This window comes from Choloepus didactylus, chromosome 11 (assembly GCF_015220235.1).
Source record: "Choloepus didactylus isolate mChoDid1 chromosome 11, mChoDid1.pri, whole genome shotgun sequence".
In the NCBI taxonomy this organism is placed as follows: domain Eukaryota; kingdom Metazoa; phylum Chordata; class Mammalia; order Pilosa; family Megalonychidae; genus Choloepus; species Choloepus didactylus.
Window position 1 is genome coordinate 3,198,040 of NC_051317.1, and position 27,336 is coordinate 3,225,375.

General features: G+C 44.3%; 1 protein-coding gene across 1 annotated transcript in view; it reads left to right on the forward strand.

Annotated features, from left to right (window-relative positions):
* The window catches only part of SLIT3 (slit guidance ligand 3), a 621,868-nt gene that overhangs the window by 92,970 nt on the left and 501,562 nt on the right, over window positions 1-27,336 (forward strand). Inside the window, exon 4 of the mRNA XM_037798880.1 lies at window positions 17,751-17,822. Within this exon, the coding sequence (XP_037654808.1) occupies window positions 17,751-17,822 (72 nt within the window). The remainder of the gene's footprint in view (window positions 1-17,750; window positions 17,823-27,336) is intronic.

A 27,336-nucleotide genomic window follows, 5' to 3' on the forward strand; every position in this document is an offset into this window, starting at 1 on the left:
TATAGAGCAATGCTAACTTCTAAGGAATTCCCAGTCTCCCTCCACTCCCCACGTTTCTTTCTCTCTCTTTCTCCTGTATTTATTCCTGGCCAGAACAGAAAAGAGAAAGTTAGGCTTTGGGGACCTTCTTCTGCCTTTTTATTTTAGCGCCCCTTCTAAACAGCCATTCCAGTGCCAATAGAGCTGCCTCAGCAGGTGCCCCCACTGGTGTAGGGATCCTGATCCTGACTCTGAACTCACTCCCTGCCCTGAGGCTGCCCCTGCTACTCCCCCACCTCACCATACCAATCAGAGGCGAGGTGCTTCGTGCTTCAGACACTGGACCCTCTTCCGAACCCGTGAGCCCATGGCCATGGTGTTTAATCCCTGCTATTGTTAGGGCCACCCTCCTGTAACCTGCTTGCAAAGCTCTGGAAGATCCCTAAGGAGACACTCGGGTTTCACCAGGCAGCAGTGAAATCGCCAGCACAGGGGAGTGTGGATAGCATTGCAAGGCTCCTTGTAGCACTTTAAGTTTTTCACAAAGTCCCACCGTCTCACATCTCATTTGTTCCCCAGTAATTCTGTGAGATAGGTGAGGTAGGTATTCACTCATTCTTTCATTCATTTGTTTCACCAACCAACAAATATTTATTGAGCACCTTCTGTTTGCTAGAAACTATTCTTGGCTCTGAGTTGCAGTGAACAAAACAGACAAAAAATCCTTCTTCTCAGAATGGCCTTACATTTGAATGAATATTCTGCTGGGTATTATTATTCCCATTTTTTTGCATGAAGAAACCACGGCAAAAAGAGTTTAACTCTGAAGGACACGCAGCTCATTTAGAGGAGGATTTAGAACACAAGTCTCCCATCCAGCTCTCAGAATAAGGACAATGACTGGGGTCTTGTATAAGTACAGGCTCTCTAGGGAAACAGAGCCAACAAGCTGTATGTATATGTGTGTGTATACAAACAGAGATAGGCATATGTGATTGTGGGGGCTGTCAAGTCTGAGATCATAGGCTGGAAATTCTGATAAGAGTTGACATTAAAATCTTGAGTCCAAAATCCCTATGCGAGGCCAGAAGACTGGAAATTGTGAGGGGAATTGATAGGGTAGTCTTGATGCAAAATTTCTTCTTCTTTGTGAAACCTTCAATTCTTTGCTCTAAGACTTCCAACTGATTAGAAGAGGCCCACCTACATTAGCAAGAGTAATCTTTAAAGTCAACTATTGCAAATGCTAATCACATCTGAAGAATACCTTCATGTGGGCCAGTGTTTGACAAAACAGCTGGACATCATAACCTAGCCAAGTTGAAACATAAAACCAACCAACACAGGGCCCTAGGAATCATCCCATCCCATCCAAATAACTCATTTTGTTGATGTAGAAAACCAAAGCTCAGAGAGGTGCAGTGTTTTACACTGAGTCACACAGCTCTTGGTGACAGAGCCAGGACTATAGCACAGCATCTCTGAGCCCTAGGTTCATGCCCTGCCCCAGAGATCTTGGGCCTTGCTGGGGCCTATAATTCACCCACTCTGTCATCTTTGTCACTGTCTCTCACACATCTCATGACCTTCCTGTCCATTAGCATAATTGCTATAAGCACAGTTCTTCTGCTCCCTTGCCCTTCTCTCCCCCCTTCATAGTTACCTGGAAAAATTTCAGCCCTGACTGAAGTCAACCCTCTGCTTGTTCCACACTTGCACCCTGGCAGCTTGTATGTGGCTGGGGAAAATACATGCTTGTGTGGACGAATCTCACAACTCACGATCGCTCATCTCAGATCAGCACTTGCTGCTGTGCAGCAAGCCTCCGGCCGAGAGGGAGTCAATTCGTGAATTCACTCTGCCACTCTTTCCTAGATGACTATTTTCCATCTTTTCCCCATCAATCATCAAATACCTGCTTCCCTCTCCTGAATCTCCACTGATGATGTTGGTCTTGATTCCTTCTTTTTCACTGAGAAAATAGAAGTATTCAGAAGAGATCTTCCCCAGGCTCCCACCACGTCTGCCATTCATCGTCCCCTAACCTCTGCCGTCCCTGCTGTTGCCACAGATGACCTGTTTTGGGCCCCGTTAAAGCCCATTGCCATCCCCTGTTGCCTTCTCAAGAGCCTCACTCCAGAAATTTTCCCCTTCTCCAGCATCATCAAATTTACTCTCTTCTGGATCATTCTCACCATATAAGCATGTTGCCATTTCCCCCATCTTAAAAAAATCAAATAAAACAACAGCAAATCCTCCTTTAACCCCATATCCCTTCCTAGTTACTAACCCATTTCTATCTCCCCCCCTTTATAGAAAAACACCTCAATATCATTATTTTTCCTCAGTGCATTCATTCTTTCTCTTTCCATTCTTTCTAGAATCACTCAGTTAATAGTTCATGCCCATCTCTGCACCAAGCAGCTCTTTGCAGGGTCACCAGTGAGCCCCATATTGCTGAATCCAATAGTCAGTTATCAAGATCTTCCTTCTGTACCTCTCAGCACCATTTGACAAACCAATCACTCACTCCCTCCTTGGAATCATTTCTGCACTTGGATTCTGTAACTCCACTCTCTTGCTTCTCCTCCTACCACACTGACTGCTGGCGCTCCTCCTCTCTCCAGCCTCTAAAGATTTGTGCAACCCAGGACTCATGTTAGAGCTCTTCCCTTCTTTGTCTTTATCTCCCAGTGACATATCCAGGTACACAGCTTTAAACACCATCTCTTACCTGGCCTTCTCCTTGGCCCCCAAATCTGTATATACAATTGTCAATTGGGCATCTATGCTTGGATGTTCATAGGTATATCAAATTTAATATGTCTAAATTTGAGCCCCTTGATCCTTCCCCACCCCGAAATCTGCTCCACTCAGTCTACCCCCATCTCACATGATAGCAGTTCCAAACTTTCGGTTGCACAGTCTAACACTTCAACATCCTTTTTTTTTTTTTTTGGCTTTTTTTCCTTGCAATTTTATTGAGATATATTCACATACCATATAATCATTCAAAGTGTACAATCACTTGTTCACAGTATCATTATAGAGTTGTGCATTCATCACTACATTCAATTTTTGAACATTTTCATTACTCAAAAAAAAGTAATAATAATTAAAATAAAAGTAAAAGAGAACACACAAAAATTAAAATAGAAGTAAAAGAGAACATACATATCCCCCATCCCCTCCCCCCCCGCATTATTCATTTACTTTTTTGTACCCATTTTTCTACTCATTCTGTCCATCACTGGATAAAGGGAGTGTGAGCTACAAGGTTTTCTAAAATTAAGTGGTCACACAGCGTAAGCTATGTACTTATACACTCGTCTTTAAGAAACAAGGCTACTAGGTTGCAGTTCAACAGTTTCAGGTATTTCCTTCTAGGTATTCTAATACACTAAAAACTAAAAAGGGATATCTATATAATGCATAAGAATAACCTCCAGAATGAACTCTTGACTCCATTTGAAATCTCTCAGCTCCTGAAACTTTACTTTGTTTCATTTCCTTCCCCCTTTTGGTCAAGAAGGCTTTCTCAATCCCATGATGCTGGGTCCAGACTCATCCCCGACAATGATGTCCCACGTTGCCAGGGAGATTTATATCCTTAGAGTCATGTCCCATGTAGGGAGGAGGGCAGTGAATTCACCTGCCAAGTTGGTTTAGAGAGAGAGGCCATATCTGACTAACAAAGAGATTCTCTGGGGGTGACTCTTAGGCACAATTATAAGTAGGCTTAGCCTCTTCTTTGCAGTAACAGGCTTCACAAGGGCAAGCCCCAAGATCGAGGGCTTGGCCTACTAAGCTGGTGGTCCCCAATGTTTGCCAGAATGTAAGGAATTCCCCAGGTGGATAAATTTAATATTTCCACATTTTTCCCCAGTCCCTCAACAGGGCTTTTCAAATACTTCTTTATCCTCTGCCCAAATAACTCTGGATTATATTGGGGCTTCACACTAGACTGTACAAACAAACCAAATCTCACTCCCTTTTCAAGATTCCATGTAATTTTGGTATTTAAATAAACTGTTGATACGAGTTAAATTATATAGCATGCTACAGAAAATAAAGATTTTCCACCAAATAAACATCTCTACCTTTGCTCTCATACAGAAGTTGAAGTTGAAAACACCGTCAATATTGTCCTTTACCCTTTAGAATGATTTACCTTAGTCCTAACCAAGTCCATTTCATTCATATCTCTAATTGAAGTCTGATCCCTTTTTAGGCTTCTTTAACATTTGTTGTATGGGGTAATGTTGACATTCATAGTTACCAAATAACTCTGAGTTTCAGGTGTCACACAGCTGAAGTTCCAGGGACTGACCAGGTTATACACAAGAGCTCAGCATCTCAGAATCTAAAAATAACCATTACAACTGTACCTGCTGTAAGAGCTCACAATCTAGGAACCATTACAATAAGCCTTCCCCTGATAACCTATGCTCTCCGATTCAATTCTCAAGAGTTTGCCCATTATAGTTAGACCATATTACTGAGGTGTTACAATGTCTGTCTTTTCATTTCTGCTTACTTCATTTGACATACTGTCCTCAAGGTCCATTTACCTAGTTGCATACCTTACAACTTCATTTCTTCTTGTGGCCACTCAATATTCTGTTGTGTGTATACACCACAGTTCACCATTCTATTTATCAGCTGATGTACGCTTAGGCCACCTCCATCCGTTGTGAATCATGAGTACTGCCACCATAAACATCAGTGGGCAAATGTCAATTCTGTCCTTGCTCTCAGTTCTTCCAAGTATATAACCAATAATGGGGTTGCAGGACCACATGGCAACCTCATAGTTAGCTTCCTATGAAACCAACACAGCACCCTCCACATGTGCTGCACCATCCTATTTCCCCGCCAGCAATGACTAGGTATATCCCTCTACACATTTTCTCCATCTCTTGTACCCCTCTGTTTATTTTTTAAACATTCAATCCTAGGTAAACAATCAGTGGTTCCTGCTATAATCACATAGTTATGCATCCACCACAACAATCTATATGTGGACAGCATCCTCTTTAATTCCCCTGTCTTTTGGGTCTCACCTCCAATCCATCAGCAAGATTGTCTGCCCCACCTTCAAAATGCTTCCAGAATTTGATAGCTGCCACCATGGTAGCAAGGAAAAGAGCATTCCCAGAGAAGGGAACAACATGTGCATAAACCCTGAGGCAGAGAAAGTGGCAAGGCTGGATTATTTTAGAAGGGATCCAGGCAAGATTCTTGAGTCTGGGGAGCTGCCTTACTATATGCCCTGTAATGAGATGTGAGGTGAAGAGGTCGCTAGGAGGATCTGAGCTCTGGCCACTGCCGAGTGGTCTGGCTGTGTGGAATGGATCTGACCAGCTCTGAGGGACATACATAACTCTGCTAAGTTGCATGTATATTATGTCTGGAATGTGTGCATGAGGGGTGGGGGGGTTGCTTCTCCCACCCTAGATGTAGTTTCCTGGGGTCTGAGGCCTCAGCAGACTAATGTGGTTCCAGGCACTGTCTCTGCTTATAAACTCTGCTCTTAACTTTAGTCCTAGTTAAAGCAGCTTGTAGGGCCATGTGCCAGTTTGAATGTATTGTGTCCCCCAAATGCCATTATCTTTGTGGTCTTGTGGAACAGACGTTTTGGTGCTGCTTAGATTTGCTTGGAATGTGCCCCACACAGCTGTGGGTGGTGACTTTGGTGGGATACTCCCATGGAGGTGTGACCCCACCCATTCAGGGTGGGCTTTGATCAGTGGAGCCATATAAATGTGCTGACTCAAAGAGACTGAACAGAGTGCAGCTGTGAGTGACGTTTTGAAGAGGAGCAAGCTTGCTAGAGAGGAACGTCCTGGGAGAAAGCCATTTTGAAACCAGAACTTTGGAGCAGACGCCAACCACGTGCCTTCCCAGCTAACAGAGGTTTTCCGGACACCATTGGCCATCCTCCGGTGAAGGTACCCGATTGCTGGTGTGTTACTTTGGATGCTTTATGGCCTTAAGACTGTAACTGTATAGCAAAATAAACCCGTTTTATAAAAGCCTATCCATCTCTGGTGTTTTGCATTCTGCAGCATTAGCAAACTAGAACAGATTTTGGTTCCAGAGAAGTGAGGTGCTTTTGCTGCTGAGTTTGCAAATACCAAACATGTTGGAATGGCTTTTTAAATGGATAATGGGGAGTTTCTGGAAGAATTGGGAGGAGCTTGATAGAAAAGGCCAAAACTGCTTTAAAGAGACTGTTTGTGGAAATATGGACTCTAAAGATACTTCTGATGAGGTCTTGAACAGAAATGATGAATGTGTTGTTGCAAACTGGAAGAAAGGCGAACCTTGTTTTAAAGTGGCAGAGAATTTGGCAAAATTGAGTCCTGGTGTCAGATGGAAGGAAGAATTTAAAAGTGACAAACTGGAATACTTAGCTGAGGAGATCTCCTGACTACCTGTGGAGGATATACCCTGGCTTCTCCTTGCAGCTTATAGTAAAATGCGAGCAGAGAGAGATAAACTTAGAACTGAACTCTTGGGTTCAAAGAAACCAGAAGCTGATGGCTTGGAAAATTATGAGCTTCCAGGGGGTGGAATCCCAGAAGCTACAGCCCAATGTGAGGATGTAACCAAACATGGAACCCAGCCGCCATTTCAGTACAAGCCAAGATTGGAGATGGAATTATCCAGAAAGGATCTGTGGAAACTCCTATTGTCTGATGGCTTTGACCCCTGTGTGCTTCATGCAAAGCCAACAGAACTTTTGAGAGAACTTTATAGACAGAGCCGCTGCCAGTCTGGACTGGAGGAGACAGACAAGGAACAAATTGCAAGAAAAATCTCTTCAAAGACAGAGCCATGGAGGTTGAGGTCTGGAGTCAGGAGGTCTCGGGCTGGGAGAGCGGAGCAGCCCACATGCATGGAAAGGGTGAGTTTGCCCTGGAGGTCGAGGGCGGGCTTTCCGCCTTGATGCTCTGGAAGAGTTTTGCCACCTCAGGTCCCAAAGAGGTTGGAGCACATTCCCAGGGAATTGAGGAGAGCCTGGCTGCCACCACACTGTTCTGAAGGGCTTGAGCGTGTGCCCCAGAGGTGGAAGGGAATCCAGGAGCTGCCCTGAGGTTTGAGGAGGGTGGGGCCAAGAAGGTGGTCTCCCCAATGTGTGGATATGTTGGAGCACTCACCTAAGCATTTGGAGAGGAAAGGGCTGCCGAAAAGGCCCTTAGGAAGGGTTAGGCTCCAGCTCTCTCAAGCCCGAAGGATGCAACGTTGTTCTGTAAATGACTCTCAGACTTTGAAATCTAATGAAGTTTGTCCTGCAGGTTTTAGGAACTGTTTTGGTCCTGTTAACCCTGTTTTCCTCACTCTTTCTCCTTATGGCAATGGAAATGTTTATCCTATGAATGTCCGTCCTTTGTATATTGGAAGCATATAACTTGTTCTAAGTCCACAGATCCAAGCTAAAGGAAGAGTATGCCTTAGGACTGACCACGCCTATATTTGATTTTGATGGGATTTTGTACTTAACTTTTGTTACCAAAATGGTTTAAGTTTTTGTGATATTGTGATGAAATGAATGTATTTTGTATTTGGAAAGATAATGTCATTTTGGGGTCCAGGGGGTGGAATGTGCCAGTTTGAATGTATTGTGTCCCCCAAATGCCATTATCTTTGTGGTCTTGTAGGACAGACGTTTTGATGCTGGTTAGATTTGCTTGGAATGTGCCCCACCCAGCTGTGGGTGGTGACTTTGGTGGGATACTCCCATGGAGGTGTGACCCCACCCATTCAGGGTGGGCTTTGATCAGTGGAGCCATATAAATGTGCTGACTCAAAGAGACTGAACAGAGTGCAGCTGTGAGTGATGTTTTGAAGAGGAGCAAGCTTGCTAGAGAGGAATGTCCTGGGAGAAAGCCATTTTGAAACCAGAACTTTGGAGCAGACGCCAACCACGTGCCTTCCCAGCTAACAGAGGTTTTCCGGACACCATTGGCCATCCTCTGGTGAAGGTACCCGATTGCTGGTGTGTTACTTTGGATGCTTTATGGCCTTAAGACTGTAACTGCGTAGCAAAATAAACCCGTTTTATAAAAGCCTATCCATCTCTGGTGTTTTGCATTCTGCAGCATTAGCAAACTAGAACAGGCCACTAGGATCCCCCTGTCTTCTTCTGGGCAAAAGTGACTTTGGCTCATGTAGGGCAGCCACCCGGGAACGCCCTTTGGTGCATTCTTAGTCTGGAGCCAGTAGTGTTCCCCTGCCGCTGCATAGAGTGGACTCTTGGCCTTCTTCTCCATCATCCCCTCACCTGAGATCAAGGTCAGAGGCCAGGTGGGCTCAGGGCACCTATGTGCCCCACTTTCTCCTTCGCAGCCGTGTAATTGGAGGGAAATTGATCCAATGTGAGGTGCAGGAAAGTTCAAATGGAGTTATTTGGGGGTCTTTGTGCCTGTTTTCTCTTTCTGGCGTCCTGAGCTAGAGTCCAGCAAGGTGACGCCTCGGGCAGAGCAGGCGGCAGAGCCCTCTAGAATCATTTCTGCATAAAGTCACCCACAAGTTCAGGCAGGGGCTGAGAACTTGAAGAAGTTTTGAATGGACAGACCTCTTGGCTCTGGGAGGGATAAATGCCCTCAGGAGATGGCTTTGACTTCCCCAGCTGCCCTGGGGGCAGTGATTCCTGAGGCCCTTTGATCCTTCTAAAACCGGTGGGGCAGGGCCAGTGAATGGGCTGTGGACATTAAGGCAAAGGGCGGACAGGACCAGTGTCCTGGTCTCCACCTATAAAATGGAAAATACTCCTTGTTACTGATCTCCCTCCTGGGATTGCTGAACAGCCTCTGGGTCATCCCAAGCACCAAATGGTTAAAGAGGCAGTATGGGGATGGTGCGTGACTTTGGACAAGTTACAGAGCCTCTCCATACCTTAATTTCCTTATGTAAAATGATGAAAATGACAGTATCCATCTCAAAAGTTACTTTAAGGGTGAAATGAGATAATGCATGTAAAACCCCTTCAGAGCATTTAGCACGTAGTAAGCAAAGAAAAGGAAAAAAGGGAGAAAAGACAAAGACAAAGAGATCATTACTGCCACTTCGATGCCTAAGGCACATTGATTCTTATGATAGTGCTCACCAGATACCCAGCATCCTTTGCAGTCGGGCTCGGAACATGTGACTCGTTCTGGCCAATAGACTGAGAGAGAAGTGATACACATCCCTAGTAGGTCAAGGAAGCTGAGAGCTGCTGTGCCTCCTGCCCCCACCCCCACCCCCACAGCGACCTCAGAGGCCACCTGCTCCCTACAGTTTCATAAGGGGTGGAGCAGGCCCTTTATATGAGTTATGCCAATGAGATTTTAGAGTTCATTTGTTACTGCCAGTGGCTTTGCTGACCAGTACAGACATCTATGAAGGAAAAATAAATCTCCCTGTATGCATTTCTAACCACTGATGATAATAACAGTGGCAGGCAAGGCTACCTTTTTTTTTTTTTTTTTTGAGCCCTTGTGTAACACTGTAAAACCCTGTGCCGATGTGAAACTGTTCAGTCCTCTCAGATATCCCATGGGGCACATGTTTTGCTATTATATAATAATTGTGTTCCTAAAATAATCTTAAAGGTATTTTAAAAAGGGTTCTGACAGACAATTTTAATAGGGAAGAAAACTGCTTAGGGCAAAGAATTTTTGACAATAACAACAAAGTTACTGCTCCTACAGAATGTAAAGATAAAGGTTTTTAATTGCTATAGGACATTTTGAAATTACAGACTAAAAATAACAAAATTTCAAAACTGACACTAGCCAACCTAAATATCATTGAAAAACTCCTGTACACCAAGTGAGACAAGGCAAAAGTCAAATTTCTTCTAAACCAGCCAAATAAATTTTAGTTGGGTCTGTAGTGGCTTTTAAGAGGAAGCCCCATTATATCTCAATAAAGCTGTTACCAAAAAAAAAAAAAAGGTATCCCCAATGCTAAAGAGCAGGCAGTCACCCAGCTAAAGTGGCTGTGGGTTTTGGGGATGCAGGTTAATCAGCTTGTGGAATGAGTTTCTGGTCATGACAGGGGTGTAACCAATAGCTGTCATAAATCAGGTTCCTTCTTCAGTTGGCCAGGTTATATGCAATTTACATTATGAAAATTTGCAACACAGAGAAGGTGCCTTAATTTGCTGTTTGACAGGTGTGCTGGTTTGGATGTATTAAGTCCCCCCAAACACCATTATCTTTGATGCAGTCTTGTGTGGGCAAGAAACATATTGGTGTTGATTGGGTTGGAGACTTTTGATTGGATATTTCCATGGAGGTGTGGCCCCACCCATTCAGTGTGGGCCTTAATTAGTTTGCTGGAGCACTATATAAGCTCAGACAGAAGGAGTGAGCTTGGTACAGCCAAGAGGAACGCTTTGAAGAATGCACAGGAGCTGAGAGAGAAGCTGCAGATGAGAGACAATTTGAAGATGGCTGTTGGAAGCAGACTCTTGCTCCAGAGAAGCTAAGAGAGGACAAACACCCCAAGAGCAACTAAGAGTGACATTTTGGAGGAACTGCAGCCTAGAGAGTAATGTCCTGGGAGAAAGCCATTTTGAAACCAGAACTTTGGAGCAGATGCCAGCCATGTGCCTTCCCAGCTAACAGAGGTTTTCCAGACACCATTGACCATCCTCCAGTGAAGGTACCCGAATGTTAATGACGTACCTTGGACACTTTATGACCTTAAGACTGTAACTTTGTAACCAAATAAACCCCCTTTGTAAAACCCAATCGATTTCTGGTGTTTTGCATTCTGGCAGCATTAGCAAACTAGAACAACAGGTAAGGAAATCAGGTGAGAGGGGGCTGTCAGTGATTATACTGAGTCACTGGTGAGGCCAGTTCCAAATCATAGCTCCTTGCTCATTAGACTCAAGTTTTTTCCCTTATGCTTCTAGTGCCCCTGTTTTTTCCCTTAGGCTTCTAGTGTCCCTGACTTACAGTGGTGTCTGCTTGTCCCACGTGGGTGCTGGGATTCTTGGCCTCAGTTATTCTGACCTGCCCCAGGAACCTGTATGATGAGCCTACATTCATCACTGAGGCAAACCTTGCATCTCTCCATTCCGGGAGGCTTGGCCAGTTCTGTTCCCAATAACAAAGCCGCGTTCACCCCATTGCTTAGAAAGACTGGTGTTTCTGAAAGTACCAGGAAAGCTGGAAATCATCCAAGCTGCCTAGAAAAGTGCCTGGGGAAGGGAAACCAATTGATTTCATGACTAAAGCAAGCAGTTCTGATGACCTTTGGGAGTTATCACACTTTGACTTTATCTCTCTCTGAGTCCTTCGCCAGGCACCTGGACATTCCATACGTCCCTGAGAAAAGGAAGGCCCTTGCCGGGCTGTGTGCTGTGCCCCTGCCTGTGCTCACACACCAGTTTTTCTGCAGGCTTGGAGACACCTCACCCCTGCGCTTTGCCTGGCTGAAAGGAAGCAGTGAGCCCACTTCTTGCTTTATTGGGCCCAGATCTATAAAGCAGATGAGTTAGGAAACTGGGTCTGCTGGAAGTTCCTGAAGAATGCAGACAGACTCAGGCAGGCAGATTCTTTGGGAGTCATCACCAAGAGGATGGCTCCCTCACCCAGCCCAGGAAGGGTATTTATTCTTCACGCTCCTGAGTGGGCCATTCCTGCATTGTGATTTATTCAAGAATCAAGTGCTTCTTGAAGGCCCTTATGTGCCTGGCAGTGTGTTGGCTGCTGTTGGGACACAGGATGTGTGAGATTCATTTCCTACTCTCAAGGACCTGCAGAACTGAATGGGGAGACCCACACATTAGGTGATAAGCCAAGACAGTATGTAATCAATATAATCATTATACACAGTAGTTAAGAACAGAGGTGTAGCATGGGGCATCTGGGTTCAAATCCCATCATGTCATTTGGTTGAGTTTGACTTTGGAGAAGGCTTCTGCTTCCTTCTTATAGGGGTGCTAAGTGTACTGGCCTCCTCGTGTTTCTGGGAGGATAGTACATGTCAAGTGCTGAGGACAGTATCTGACTCATGGCTTTTAGTACTGTTACTAGCTTTTGCTATTAACTGTCAAGACATGTTTGAGAAACCTCAATGATATAGAAATCCTGGGTCTAATCGCACCATCTTCTGCACAGTGTTCCTACCTTCTCCCTTCCTTTAATTGTTGATTGGTAATTTCTGAGCCAGGGGGCCACTATTAACACCCCCCCTCCCCACTTCCCCCAGTCCTCCCATGCATTCAGTCACAAAATCCTGGTTATTATGCCTCACGTCTCTCTCCTACGCTCCTGAACCTCTCTCCCCGCTAATCACATTAATCCCTTCAAGAGCCTTCTTAACTGGTCTCCTTGCTTCCAACATCACCCTCTTCCAAACCAGATTTTCCTCAACTAGAGAGATTGTGTTACCGTACCAAGGCAGTGGATTCTATTGCCCAAAGCACTCAAATGACTAATTTCTGAGACACCGGGGTTTCACAGAGAGAACGAGTTTATTGCTAGGCATGAAACAGGAGAACAGATGGCTTATCAGTCCAAAATCTATCTCCCCAAACTGCAGTAATTCTGATAGTTTTATAGTATCAAAAGATGGGCAGGTTTTAGGATAATGAGCACAGTGGCCCCAGATGATGTAATTAGAAGTGATCTAATTGTTGAGCATGTGCAGATTGATTACATGCTAAGTCATAGAATGTATGTAAGAAAATGGCAGCCTTAATATGATGATGGATGTGATTTTTAGTATTATAGGTATAGGTGACTTGTAGGTTAAAGTCTAAGCTAATGTGCTTGTCAGGTGGGCCCATTTTGCTTAGATCCAGCTTCGGTTATCAAGATAACTTTGGATTTGGGGTGGATTAGTCCTGGGCTGACACAAGACCCTTCGTAAATAAACAGTAGGGGCTGACTTTAGTGATCATAAGACTTTAAGTTGAATAAATGGGTACAAATGAAGGTTAGTCACAAGGTTTTTACAATCACAAAGACACAAGTCAAAGATCAAGGTGACTAGATTACAATTTGATAATTCCAGGTATTCCTTCTGACTATTCTAATACACTTAGAAAGTAAAAAGAAATATCTGTATAATGACTTAATAATTATGACCATTTTTTAATTCCTAACTTCTCAGTTACAACTGCTCAAAACTCCAAACCAGATCATCACTCCCTTGTTCAAAACCTTCCTATGGCTCCCCATCACCCTCAGTGAAAAGCTAAGCTCAAATCCTTTATCATGACCCTCAAGGCCACTGGGGTGTGACATCTGCCCTGTTGTGCAGCTTCCTCTCGTGTTTCTCAAGTCACCTCCACGTTCCAGCAATGCAAACTGGTTTTGCTCCCCAAATGCTTCTCAGTCTCCTGCACCTCCATGGCCATGTACATGCTGCTCTTTAAATCTAGAACTCTCTGTCCCTGTCTCCTGAACAGTCACACCATGCTTCAAAATAAACTCAAAACCACTTTCTCTGGGAAGCCTTTCTTTACCCAGGTCTGGGTTTGCTACCTCTCCTCTGTGCTCCCACAACACCTTTGCTTGCAATATGGTGGGGTGACTTTTTGTTTTCATGTCTGTCTCCTCCACCAGCATATGACATCCTTAAAGGAAGGGACTGCGTCTTATTCATCTTTGTATGTGCAAATTGAAAAATGAATGGATGGATGGGTGGATGAATATGTAAGACAGATAGACAAATGAATTATTAGATAGTTAGGTTAATGGATGGATGGTTGAACGGATAAATGGATGAATTCAGGAAACAGAGTGTGCAAAAAGCTTCTAATTAGATCTTTTGCCCAAGTATCTTCAAAAAGGCCATCAGCAATCCTCCAAAGATAAGGCTCTCTTTCTTGGAGCATCAAGTTCAAGCTGAAAAGCAATATGACCTTGAAACTCAGCTGCCAAAGGGTTTTAACCTGGAAGCTCTCTGTTGCCCCAGCAGGAAAGCTGGGAAGGAGATTGGACCTAAGAGGGAGAGGGGCCAACTTTTTGGGCTTTATGCCATCTTTGACCAGACCGACATCCTATTCCCTGACCTCTTCAGTATCTGTCCTCGTATAACTCCCATCCAGTTCTGCTCTCTATCCAGCAGCATATGTTTATCTCCTGCTTCGACTGTGGCAGAAAATTTCCACCTCTGGCCCAGGGTGACAGAGCAGCAGATGGCACGAGTGATGGGGTGTGCTGTGGGCAGTCGCCACTGTCTGTACGCTAGTGCCCATCCATCCCTCCATCAGGAAAACAACACACTTCATTCTGTTCATTTTTCTGTCCAGGGGCTGCTCTCAGCAGCCATGTGGGAAGTGTGCCTTATAGGGTTTCATCGGCTGTTTGTGGAAGACCTGTCGGGCTGACTTGGTTCATTAGGTAAATATGAATAAATCCTGGAAGGGACTAGAAATGAAATGTAGTATTGAGCTCGTTATGATATGGAGAACAAGCATGTGGCCTGCCCAACCAGAGGTGGGAGGCCCTGAGGCTTTGAGGAGCAGAACTCAGCCAGGCCGCCCTGGAATCCTCATTCAGGGTTTGTGAAGCTGCAGGCAGAGCACAGTTTGCCAAATTTGGCGGTGTTTTTATTTTTGTCCAGCCACAAATACCGGCAAAACACTGAAAATGATTCCTTCCCTTCCTGGAGTCCTGGAGCCAAGCTGGTTTTATTTTTAGTTTCTCCTCTGGTTTAGGGCTTTTAGTACACTAAACACCCTACCCACTGCCGGCAGTGGTGGGCTGGATTTTAGGATTTTTGCCTAGATTGGAGTGTTTTTCGTCGGTATGTAACTCTTGCCAGTCTTTGTACAGCTGGGACAATAGAAGGTGGTTCCAGACGGTTCCACATAGAGACCCCATTCTTGTCCTGAGACCTCCAAGAGAGTAGTTTTCAGGGAGGGAACATGTACTTGGGGTGGATCGTTGTGTGGGTTGGGGTGGAGGAGGTGGCAACCCTGGATAAAAAGAGGCAGAGAAAGAAAGAAGAAAGGGAAAGGGGAAGGGAACTGTGATTTATTGAAAGACCTCCCAACCAGGGCTCTGGAAGCTGACCTCTTGGGTTCAAATACTGCCTCTATCACTTCCCATCATTGTGACCTGGGGGATTTTCTCACCCTTTTCAGGCCTCCATTTCCTCATCTATGAGATGGGGATAATCGTAACACCTGCCTCCTAGCACTGCTGAAGTTGAGACCATGCACATCCCACATTTAGCACAGCACTCAGCATGCAGTTAGACTCAATGAGCATTATTTTATTATTATTATAGCCAAGCTCTCATTGCATACGCTAGAACGTTGTTCATATCCAATATCATTTAAAATTCACTGTCACCCTGTGAAGTAGGGTTATTTTCTGGGAAAGTGGGGTTCTGAGGGACAGATCACTTGCCCAGGCCCCACAGCGAGTACATGATAAAGCCGGACCTGAACCTGACCTTGGCTATGTCCAAAATCTGAGACTCCATTGGCAACTGTGATATACATGCCTTAGCACTGGTTTGGGTGTTCGTGTAAAGATGTGTAAACATTTACTGTGTAGGATTTGCCCTTGGGAAGACTGTTGCTGCAGAGGAGAGGCTAGGCCTCCCTGTAATTGTGCCTAAGAGCCTCCTCCCGAGTGCCTCTTTGTTGCTCAGATGTGGCCCTGTCTCTCTAGCTAAGCCAACTTGGCAGGCGAAACCACTGCCCTCCCTCCTACGTGGGATCAGACACCCAGGGGAGTGAATCTCCCTGGCAACGTGGAATATGACTCCCGGGGAGGAATGTAGACCCGGCAGCGTGGGACGGAGAACATCTTCTTGACCAAAAGGGGGATGTGAAAGGAAATGAAATAAGCTTCAGTGGCAGAGAGATTCCAAAAGGAGCCGAGAGGTCACTCTGGTGGGCACTCTTACGCACACTTTAGACAACCCTTTTTAGGTTCTAAAGAATTGGGGTAGCTGGTGGTGGATACCTGAAACTATCAAACTACAACCCAGAACCCATGAATCTCGAAGACAGTTGTATAAAAATGTAGCTTATGAGGGGTGACAAGGGGATTGGGAAAGCCATAAGGACCACACTCCACTTTGTCTAGTTTATGGATGGATGAGTAGAAAAATAGGGGAAGGAAACAAACAGACAAAGGTACCCAGTGTTCTTTTTTACTTCAATTGCTCTTTTTCACTCTAATTATTATTCTTGTTATTTTTGTGTGTGTGCTAATGAAGGTGTCAGGGATTGATTTGGTGATGAATGTACAGCTATGTAATGGTACTGTGAACAAGGGAATGTACGTTTTGTTTCGTATGACTGCGTGGTATGTGACTATATCTCAATAAAATGAATATTAAAAAAAAAAGAGGTTTTAATAAAAATTGGGTACTGGTGAGAATTGGTGGTTAATGGGCTTGTCTTAATTGGGTAAGTGATATTTTGAGCTAGGAACATAGAGAAATAATTAAAAGTGCATGAAATAAATCAAACCTATAGTATAAAGAAATAGTTTTTATTTTACTTTTGGAATCATTATGAGATTCCTTGTGGGTTTGTTCTTTAAAGGGCTTGAATCAATAAAAATAATAACAGCTAAAAAAAAAAAGATTTACTGTGTAAAGATATCTGAAAGAGATCCAGCCAAACCTTCCCTGGTGTTGGGGATTTGTTGCTAGGACAGAAGGCCATGGGAGTGAATGTGGAACAGGGTCTTCCTCCCGGCCTAACAGTTGTTCTTAGCAGAGGGGCCTTCGTGAAGACAACAGCAATGCCTCTGTGTCATTTGGAAACTCAGATGGCCTTTTTCTTTGTGGGTATTTAGCACTGAGCATTCTCAGGAGAGGCTCTGAGTGGGTCTGCTGGAGGCCATCCAATGTGGGACATCCCTACGGGGCAGGGTTTTCCCTTAAGCCACCTCAGAGGCCAGACCTTGCTCTGTGACCCAGGAGGGCCTTCTCCATTAGGCACAGTCGGTACACAATACTTTAAGGGGCCCCTGAGAATTTTAAATTTCTTTTAAAATTAGAAGAAAAATGAACTTTTAGGTAGAAGAAAATGTTATATAATGTTATGATCATTTTTAGAACTCATTTATAAAATATAAGTTTAAATATATACATATATATCATTTTATTCTATTTATTTGTTTATTTATCTGTTTATCTATTTATTTTTTGGAAGAAGGGGCCCATGCAGGCAAAAGTACTGATTGCCTGTGAAAGTCATAACACAGCCCTGCCCTAGTCCAAAGAGTCAAGATGGCGAGGATTCCACTCGGCCCCGCAACCTCAGAGATCTGCCTCGCCCTCCTCTCTGTTCCCGTGGTAACTGTTATCTGCCCTCCTTCCCCACCCATCCCCCAAATGAAACACACGCACACGCACACACACACACACACACACAAACTCATTTAGGATCTGGAATAGACTCTCTGGTATTTTATTTATCTTTTTAAGGACCCATTTCACATACCCATCTCATTATTTGGTAATAGCTGCCTGGAGCACGTAATGAGAAAAGTTCCCAAGCCTTATCTGGGCTCTGGGAGAGAAGGTGGTGACCAATTTGTGATGTCGGCCCTGGCTTGTGACGGGGGAGTGGCAGCATACCTGGGCTTTGCCTTATAGCCCCAACTTGACTAAAGCTCCACAAAGGTAGACTATGTCTTACACCTGTTGAGCATACTGCTCTGAAACATCTAGAGTCTCTTCCTACCTGTTGAGTGATTGAAGTGGCATCTGTGTATATACCACATCCCATTTAATATCCTCCTTGACATCCTTTTATTCTTTTTTTGTTCTTGTTCCCCCATCTTTAGGCGTCTGAACAAGAATAAGCTCCAGGTCCTTCCAGAACTGCTTTTCCAGAGCACGCCCAAGCTCACCAGACTGTGAGTAGATACGATTTGCATTTTCCCCCTTGCGCCCTGCCTTGCTTTGCTGTGGGGAGAGTGGGGTTGCCTGGGTTTGTGGTGCCCTGTGCCGGGTGGAGCTTGGCTGTTGAGCCTCAGCAGGGAGACTTGAGCAGGGCTTTGACATGATGTACCAGTGGAAGGAAATGGAATTGGGGGAAAATAACGGTCCCTCCCCCATCCCCCACACACATCCAGGCTCCCCTCCTTCAGAAACAGGAGCTTAAGTGGCCAGTGTGGACTGATTGGCTCGTGGTAGTGGATCACTCCCTTGCAAGAAGGGAGGAAACTTTTCTGTTTAACTTGAGTCTGAATTTACCTCTGGGAAATGCCCTGAATGTGGGATATGAGGTGAGTCTATTAGCAACAGACTGTCAGTGGTCCAGAGAACGTTGGTTTGGACCAAACATTTCAACCTCATCACCTTGCTAGCTGGAATGACTCCTGCTCTTTGCCTGCTTCCTACCACTGCCATTCAGGGAACCCTGGGTATGGGGGTCTATGACTTGTGGAAAAAAGAAAAACTCCTTGACTTTTGCTTTGTCTTCTGGAATGGTCCAGGATATCATGGGGGTGTGGAGGTGGGGAACGTGGAGATACCTCTGTGCATTTATTCAGTGTGAGAGCTTGGAAGCTCAATATCTGGAGATGCACGGCAGCTTGGAGATTGTGATTCATGTGGTGTGGTGTTAAGCAAGTGCTAATTATTGACAGTGAACAGATCCATGATTTCGAACCTGAAAGTCCTGTTGGAAGTGACTAATGTAGATTGTGGAGTGAACTGGATTGCCCAAGGCTTGACTTTCTGAGACACATGGTCTGACTTCTTAGAAGTTAGGCAGCAAGATTTACAGCCTGACTGGTAAGACATTACTGGGTATGTTCCAAAGTTGTGGCCACCGTGCTCATTTCCAATGGCTGGGTTTAATACCTACTTATGCAGTCAAACAATGCATGCAGGCCTTGGGATAAATTATTCTTACTTGGGAAATATAAAACACATGTTGGCTCATTCACTTAAAAATGAGTTCTGAATTAGGAATATGCACACACACACATGAACACAGTATACACATACATATATTTTAAAAGGGCACTTCATTGCTGCAACAATGCAAAAGGTGTGGCTGGTGTTTTGGCGAAGCAGTGGCCTTACCTGCCATCTCTTGGACATGCCTATGCTTTGTTAAGGTCTTTTCTTGCTGTGCATTCAAATTCTCTTGCTTAGTCAAAGTAGTGACTTTGCTAAAGATGGGAAAGAACATGACCCCCCCTTTCCACTCTTCTGATCTGGATCCACCTTGATAGGCATGAGAGTGGATGAAGTGTATTCTGCAGTCCTGAGTGTCTAGCCAAGCTGGATAAGCCATACCAAATGGGCATGTGTGAAACCACCCTGGCTTTTAACTTCCCTTTCCCTCCATAGCCCTTTCTTTAAATGCTCTCCTAAAAGCTGTTTCTCAACCCAGCACTGCATTGCACCTTTCAATCTACTCTTAACTAAATAATGCAGATTTTATGCTATTCATCTGGAATTTTAGCATCAGTTTCTAGGCAAAACAAAGGTGTCTGTGGGGCTTGGGCTGCTGAACAGCATTGAATGGTGGGGTCTGAGGGTTTAAGTTTCTGCAGGATTTCAGGTGGGCTGGTTCTTGCCCTTGGAAGCGGTGGTTCCCCAAGACGATACTTATTTTATGCTTGGTCCATTTTGATCTATGCCTAGAAGGAATTTCAGGTCATGATAACAGGTCTTTGAGATGTTGGAGGCTAGTCCCAAGCAGGTCGCATTGGAGGTGGGGCACATGGCAAACCCCTGAGTTGTGTCCTAACTGCTGCTTTCCTGCTGAGAAACCTCAGGAGAGTCCCTTTCCCTGTCTGTGCCTAAAAACCCTCATCAGTAAAAGGAAGACTCCCTCCTGTTCTACCTACCTCCCATGGAGCTGTAAGAACACTATTATATAATGGTGTGCATGTTTTGTAGGGCTTTAAGTGCTGCTGTGTAACAATTCCCATCTTCACAACCTCAGTTTCTGATCTTCTTTCTCAGGGAGGAGATTAGGGGTTGCAAGGAACACTGAGATAAAGCGCACTGAGCTTTTGCTTCAAGCCAGAGAGCTGTGACCTTGAAGACAAGGATTATATTTGATTCATTTGGGTATCCATCATTTCCATGTCCCTGGCCAGGGACAGTGTTTGGCACACATAGCCACTAGTTAATGATGGCTAAATGTGTGGATGAATAAATGAATAATGTAGGCTTCTCAGGGAGCCTTAGTTCTTTTATCCACCATTCATCCATCCATCCATCCATCCATTCATTCACATAGCTTTTCTTGGGTGCTTGTTCTAGCCTGGCCTCTGTGCTGGGTCTTTAGCTGCAGACATGAAGGATTCCCAGTTCGCCCTGTGTCCCATCATGATGCATTCTGAATAACTTTCAAAAAGCCAAGAGCCAATTATATATAAATACATATATTTTTATTGAAGCAACTATATTAACCCAGGTTTGGTCTATAATGAGAAATCCCTATTTTTCTCTCTGGGCTTGATCTTTGATTTTTCTTAATGGCCCTATTGTGTCTTTGTCTTATTTTGTCAGCCACTCCAGGGCCTTTTTGGAAGTAAGCAGGGTACAAATTAGAAATCCATAAATGTGCAATCATGAGTGTGTATACATATGCCTCTGGCTCTCTTTTAAAAGAGCTCTGCATCTCAATAGACACAGTGAGCCTGGGGGTGCCAAATGTAGATATTATGTGGCTGACGACTCCATAGTGTGTCATGCAGGACAAGCAACAATTCTAGACGATTCTTTCTTTTATTATTAGACCTATAGACCAGACTGCTTAACAGTCAATGTTTATCTAAAGAGCACCTTTTGGAAAGGCCACAGACATGCGATAAGACATGTCTTGGGTAGGGACAGTAAAAGGACACAATATTTATTAAGACCCTGTGCTAGTAATACCACTAACTAGCAAGTGGCAGAAATCCAACTAAAGTTAGTTTTACCCAAATAGGAAATATACTGGTTCATGTAACTGAAAAGACCAGTGGTAATTATGGCGTCAGACACAGCTGGTTTCTGGGGCTTGGAGATGTCATTGGGACTTCCTTTCCCTCCCTCCTAGAACAGTGGACATGACGACAAGCAAAAGCAGAAGACTCACAGCGTCCTAATTTCACAGTCCCAGTGGAAAGAGTGACTTTGTCAACAGTCCAGTAGAAAAGAACTGAGGGTAGGCTTTGACTGCTTGCCTTGGTCACAGTCTTTGTTTGGATGGCTCGTCATTGCCATCGCGATGGTGTCTCCTGGTTGATCGGGTGAGATCATGTGTTCACCCTGCTCATTTGGGGTGAGGGTATGTAAGGCTGAGGAATGGATTCCCCACAAGGAAGAGTAATTCTGTGATCAGAAGATGGGGGGAGGGATGCCAAGCAGGAAAACAACAGATGCCTACACATTTATTGAGCTTCTACTCTACGCAGTACATGGTACTTAAACTGAATGCTTCAGAGCCTCACAATGACACTGTTAGGTAATAACGACAGCAAACATGATGAGTGCCACGTGGCATTCTAAGCATTTTAAGTATATGAACTCATTTAATTGCCTAATAACCCTATAGATTATTAATATTCTATAGACAAGAAACTGGGGCTCAAAGAGGTTAAATAATTTACCCAATATATACAACTAGTTAGTGGCAGAGCCAGGATTCAGATTTCGGTAATCTGAATCAAGGGTACATGCTTTTTTCTACTATGGTGAGCTCCCTGCCTAGAACTTTATACTCCCATTTTACAGATGAGGAAACTAGAGCTCAGAGAGTTTAAATCATTTGCCCATATAGTAATAAGTAGCAGCACTCCACTGGGCACCTTGTCTCCACACTCCAATTTAAATTTCAGAACCACCCTGCAAAGAGAATCATTTTTAAATCTACTTCTAAAGCTTAGAAAGTTATCTAACCTATGCACGATTGTATAACCGGGATACGGAGGAACTGGGATTCGAATGCATGCTTTTCTCACTGCAAAGTCCACCTATTTTCTACTATCCCACACTTCCATGATATTCTGTGATGGTACTCTGTAAAGGATTGCTGTGGACATGCCATCTGTCCACACACTTCTATTAGGCCTTTCTTTGCTGGTTGCCCCTGCCCATCCAGCTCAGCTCCGGCACCATCCTATTCTCTTGTATATCTGTGGCATCTGTTCTCAAGTGCATTTAGCAGGGGTCCTAGAATCGTAGAGTTGGAAGTGCTGTGAAGTTAAGGCAATATTTCTGAGGACTGTAAAACACCCAGCAGGGTCTCTGTCATGTCTTGGGCACTTGAAAAATATTAGCTCCCTTCCATCCTGACATAGATCACAATGTCCCCTCATGTAAGGGCTGTGCTTCTGCACTCTCTGCGTCCCCCTCAGTGCCTGACCCAGAGCCAAGGCTGGATGGTGACAGCAGACTGAAAGGGTTAAGGGCCTGCTGGTTGTGTGCTATCAGACCATTGACAAGTTACTCAAGCTCTCTTTGTCTCAGATTCTTCATCTATAAAATGGACTATAATAGAATCCACCTCTCTATGTTGTGTAGATAAACGGAAATAATCCATGAAAAACATTTAGTCCTGATTATAGCACAGAGTAAGTGCTCATTAAAAAAAATGGCAGGGGCTGGCTTTTGCTTGCTGACTGATGGGAGTGGTGTATATGCTGGGGCTTTGTGGTCTGTAGTATAAACATTTCAATGCTTGGAAAAGAGTACAGGCTCCAAAATAGACGAAGCTTGAGTGGGAAGATTGAGGTGGCCCCATGGGCTCTGCCACCTACAAGCTGTGTGGCCCTGGGCATATTGCTTCATGTCTCTGGGCCTCAATTGTCTCATCCAGAGGGAAGCGGATGGAGCAGTCTGTTACATGGGCTATAGGCTCTGATCTCCCTTTTTCACATCCCCTTCCTCCTTTATCTTTCACCTACACATGGGAGAGGCAGTGAAGGATTTCTGGTTATTTAGACGTTAATTGGTTAATGTTGCCAGAAATTCTTTAGAAGGAACAGAAGGCAAGGTAGAAACAGTGATTAAAAGCCCTTTGCATTTCACTGGATCAGAGGGCTTCAGAGGGGGTGAGGAAGATGATGCTCCATCACTGTGTTTTAGGAGTCTGACTTGGCCATATGAGGATGAGCAGGCCACCGGTGTCCTTTGAGCCCATGTGTCTTGGATTCAGGTTCAAAGAGTCCATTGAAGATGTAAAACAATATGAAATGTGGCCAGCCGACTTAGCCCCCAAGATACTGGGCTCTTATCAAGGTGGAACAGCTTCTCTATCAAAGAATTAGAGGTAGTTATAGACTTCCATTTCCAGGGAATTAACTTCCAATGAATGAACTCCCCTCCCAATTCTCATTACTGCTAGTTCTTACCTCTTTTATGTCATTTACCATTTTTTAGCTTTTATCACAGCCATAGGTATACATGCTATTATATATGCCCAAATAAACCAGAAACTCCTTTCAGGAGGGTGATCTAATGTCTCTTTGAGGCAGCCCAATATTAGAAGAGAGCCGGGACTTTGGAGTGAGACAGACCTGAGTTTGAATCCTACTTTAGCTTGGGAAAATGACCTCGCCTTTCTGAGTCTCGGGTTGGTTAGCAATAAAATGGGGATAATAATAACAGCCCTTGAATGTATTTTGCATATTTACTGTGTGTCAGGGGCTCAGCAGAGTGCTTTATATATGGGATCTCATGCAAGTCTAAGCGGTAATTACTCTATTATCCTCATTTTAGAGATGAAGAAACAGAGTTGTGGGGGTTAGGCTGCCCCAAATAAAGAGCCAGTAAATATCAGAGCCAAGATTCAAACCCAAGCTTGCCTGACTCAGGGCCCATGTTCCCAACCACAGTCTCTACAGTAGTTATGAGAAGTTGGTAACTCAAGTGTCAGGTACCCAGTAGGAGTTTCATTTGTGCTAGTTCCTTTATCCCTTTGAAGCCCTAAATAAGCCCAGTCCTATTGAATGGCTGCAGCCCTATACCTCTGGGAAGTACCTTCTGCTACTCACAGATCCCTTTGCAGCCACTTTAGTCTTCCAATTCTGCTCTAAACTTTAAAACATAACTACATGCAATATGTGTCTCTATAAAACTCTGCATTGATGTGAAACAGTGCTGTAAAAGTGAAAACCCAGCGGAGAAAACAAAAACCATCCTACCCACTTTTCCAGCAGAGTTGTTATCCGATGTGGTGAAATGATAATAGGGTGATGGGAAAACCAATCCATGAGATGGCTGGGTGTTCCGGAGACTCTCTGCCTGCCTGGAACCGTGATCCTGGGGACCCACTCCCCTCCAGCTGTACCGGCCCAGCCTTTCAAGGCCGGGCATGGCGAGACCAGCCACACCATCGCAGATGTGGTTCAGTTTTTCCAGTGGCACAGCCACCCAAAGCTCATGGAAAATGTCCTTGCAATCCATGTCTGTTTCCTTCCCCTCTGTTCCCCGAATCCCCCAAACACTGGAGTGAGGCCACCCTTCTGTTTGCTTTTGGCATGTTTCATCAACTGCAAATTCCATCATGTTCCTGAAGACGGGTTTAGCTTTAATCTGCATGTGGACAGATAATAGATCACCATGGATGCAAGGTTGCCTTTGGTGTTTCTACTTTAGGTGAGTCGTTTTCTTTTTTTCGTACTTCGGGCTCCTGACACAGGCAGCTGACACAAGCCACAGCGGAGGGAAGAAGACATAGAAATTTTGTTTTTCTCCTCTTCTCCACAGGGGCTTTATCCAGTTAAACCCCAAAACATGCGTTCCTTATTCATAGAGCTGATGACAAGGCTGATGCTTTTAATTGACTTGGAGAATATTATACCAGGGAATTTGAGAGCTGGGAATAAAAACTATCTAGGCTAGTGCTTCTCCAACTTCACTGTTCGTCCAAATACCTAAGGATCTTATTGGAATGCAGATTCTGGTTCCATAGGTCTGGGGTGGGGACCAAGAGTCTGCATTTACAAACTCTCAGGTGATGCCCGTTGCTGCTGGCCCATGGGCCACACTTTAGAAAGCGGGGATCTAGGCTACAGTGGTTCTCAAACTTTAGCATATAGAAATAAAGAATCGCTTGAGGTGCTGATTGAAATGCTGATTCCCAGGCCACACACCTAGGAATTGTGGTTCATTGGCTCTGGAAATGGGCCATAGCATTTGACATTTTTAATTGGCACCCCAGATGGTTTTGATGTGTGTCACCCATGGGACCTTCTTTGAGAAACATCAGTCTAGTATATCCCCTGCTATTTTATAGTTTTGGGAGAGGGGGAGGAACCAAATTTTTGTGAGTGCCTACTGTGTGCTGGGCACTTTATACCCATGATCTCCTTCTGTCCTCCCAAGAATTCTGCTGGGTAAGTATTTTTTATCCCCACAAAGAAGAGGTAACTGAGGCTTGAGGAGATTAAGTCACCAAGAGTAAACCCAGGTCTTTCTGACTCCCCATTGTATGTTTTTTTTTCCTTACTGTATCATGTGCCTCTTGTGCCAAAACAAACCTTGGAAAAGAGAGACAAACAAATCGTGCATCTCTGAAACCTTCAGTGTTTGGTATTTTGTACTTGTATGTGTATATGAACATATATGAGCACATATTCACATCTAAGGTCCAGGCTATTAAGAGGTGAAACATGAAAAGAGAAAAATGTATAGACAAATCGATGCTTGCAAATGGACCTTTCTAAATCCCTTGCAATTCATCAAAGGTTTAGAGTTGTATTTTGCATTTTTAAACTTTTTAGCCCCTCAGGCCAGCAGAAGTGTCTTCTAAAGTGATCAGGCAATACATATACTGAGAATGTTCTACCAGCTTGGAATTTTTTTTTTTTTTTTAAAGAAAGAAAACCAAGCTGTGACTTTACAATGCTTTGGAATTACAGAATATGCTTGTAATTTTTACAATTCTGCACAGGCTTCTTTGCCACATCTGGTTGATATTACTGGCAGGGATATATGGAGGAATAAACCATGGACTGGAATGTGAAACATCCCACAAAATGAGTTTCTTATAGGTTGCTGCATAAAACATTTTGAGTCTCCCTCTCTTTGGAAGGGTGGCTTAAGTGATTTCATGGATTTAGTATTTCCTTTGGTTCGAAGGTAAGGGCTTTTGCTGTTTTTCTTGGTAGGGGTCCCACGATGGTTTTCTGAAGATGGGCATGCAGGCTTAATCATTCTAGACTCATCCTTGGGCCTAGGTGAGAACAGCCATTCTGGAAAGAAGTCAGTCAACCTTTTGGGAAAAACACTGGGCCAGTGATGATAATGCCAAACCCCGGGGCCAACTGAATTGTAGCAGAAAAAGGAAGCATATAGGGAGAAGAAGTTGTATGTAGAAGAACTCCAGAAAAACCCCGGAATCTTAGCTCTGGTGGTGCAATGAACAGCTGATGGTTAAAAGAGGCCAACCCCTCACACACACAGCCGGAAGCTTTTGTGCCTTGGTGCATTGTCTTGGCAATCTGTAAAAACCGTGATTTGGGAGAATGGAAAAATAAAACAAACATCCAGCCAATAGCTGGAACCCAATCAATTCCCTGTTGGTGACATTTCTGCCCAGTTCCCAGGAAGAGAACCGGGCGGCCAGGGACACTAGCATATTGGATGAGCACCTACTGTGTCCATGTCACCCCAATGTCCTGGATGTTGGGGTGCTGAGTACAGCATATGGAAAAGTCTGATCTGGGCCCAGAGGGTGTGAGTATGGGCTTCTTGCCACCTGGCTCCATCTCAGACTTCCTTGGCTGGAACCTACCTGCAGAGTTGGAACCCTGACAGCCGAGTCCTTTCCTGCACAATGCCGTGTGCTGCTCTCAGCACCCTGTGGCTTGTGGTGCGGTCGGCCAACTTGGGCAGGGTTTTGTGGCCATCACTAAGGGTGCTTAAATAAAGACTATGCTCTCCAGTGGTAACATAGTCCTTTTGCTGAACACGAGAACCAGAGGCCAGCCTTCACCCACACTGTGGAATCCTCATTCTCCTTATCTGGAGTTTGAAACTATCAAGGGAATTAAAAATGCCAGGGAAATACCACATTGTATATAGAAAATATTAGCCTTTTGAAGTGGGCAGATCCCAAACACACATTTTTCAATTGTCTGAATGATGCAAATGTACCCACATCTAATAATCTTGAAGTATTTGTTCTTGAACCACATTCAGCACAAACAGAAATATTTCTGAAGAGCCTAATCACCTCTCAATTTCAACCAGCATTTGGGAATCTCTCCAGGGAATAAACAGAGTTTGAATTTGATGCCCCGAATTCTAGCATAATTTCAAATCACAAAATCACAAAAGATGTCTTTCTTCTGGCTTTCCAATGGGGCTCAGTATCCTGGCTTTTGAACATTTAAATTCCATTTGTAAGATTTGCAGTTCATCTACGAAATCCTGGAGATTGAAGCTTATAACAAAAGTGTTGACACAGTATTA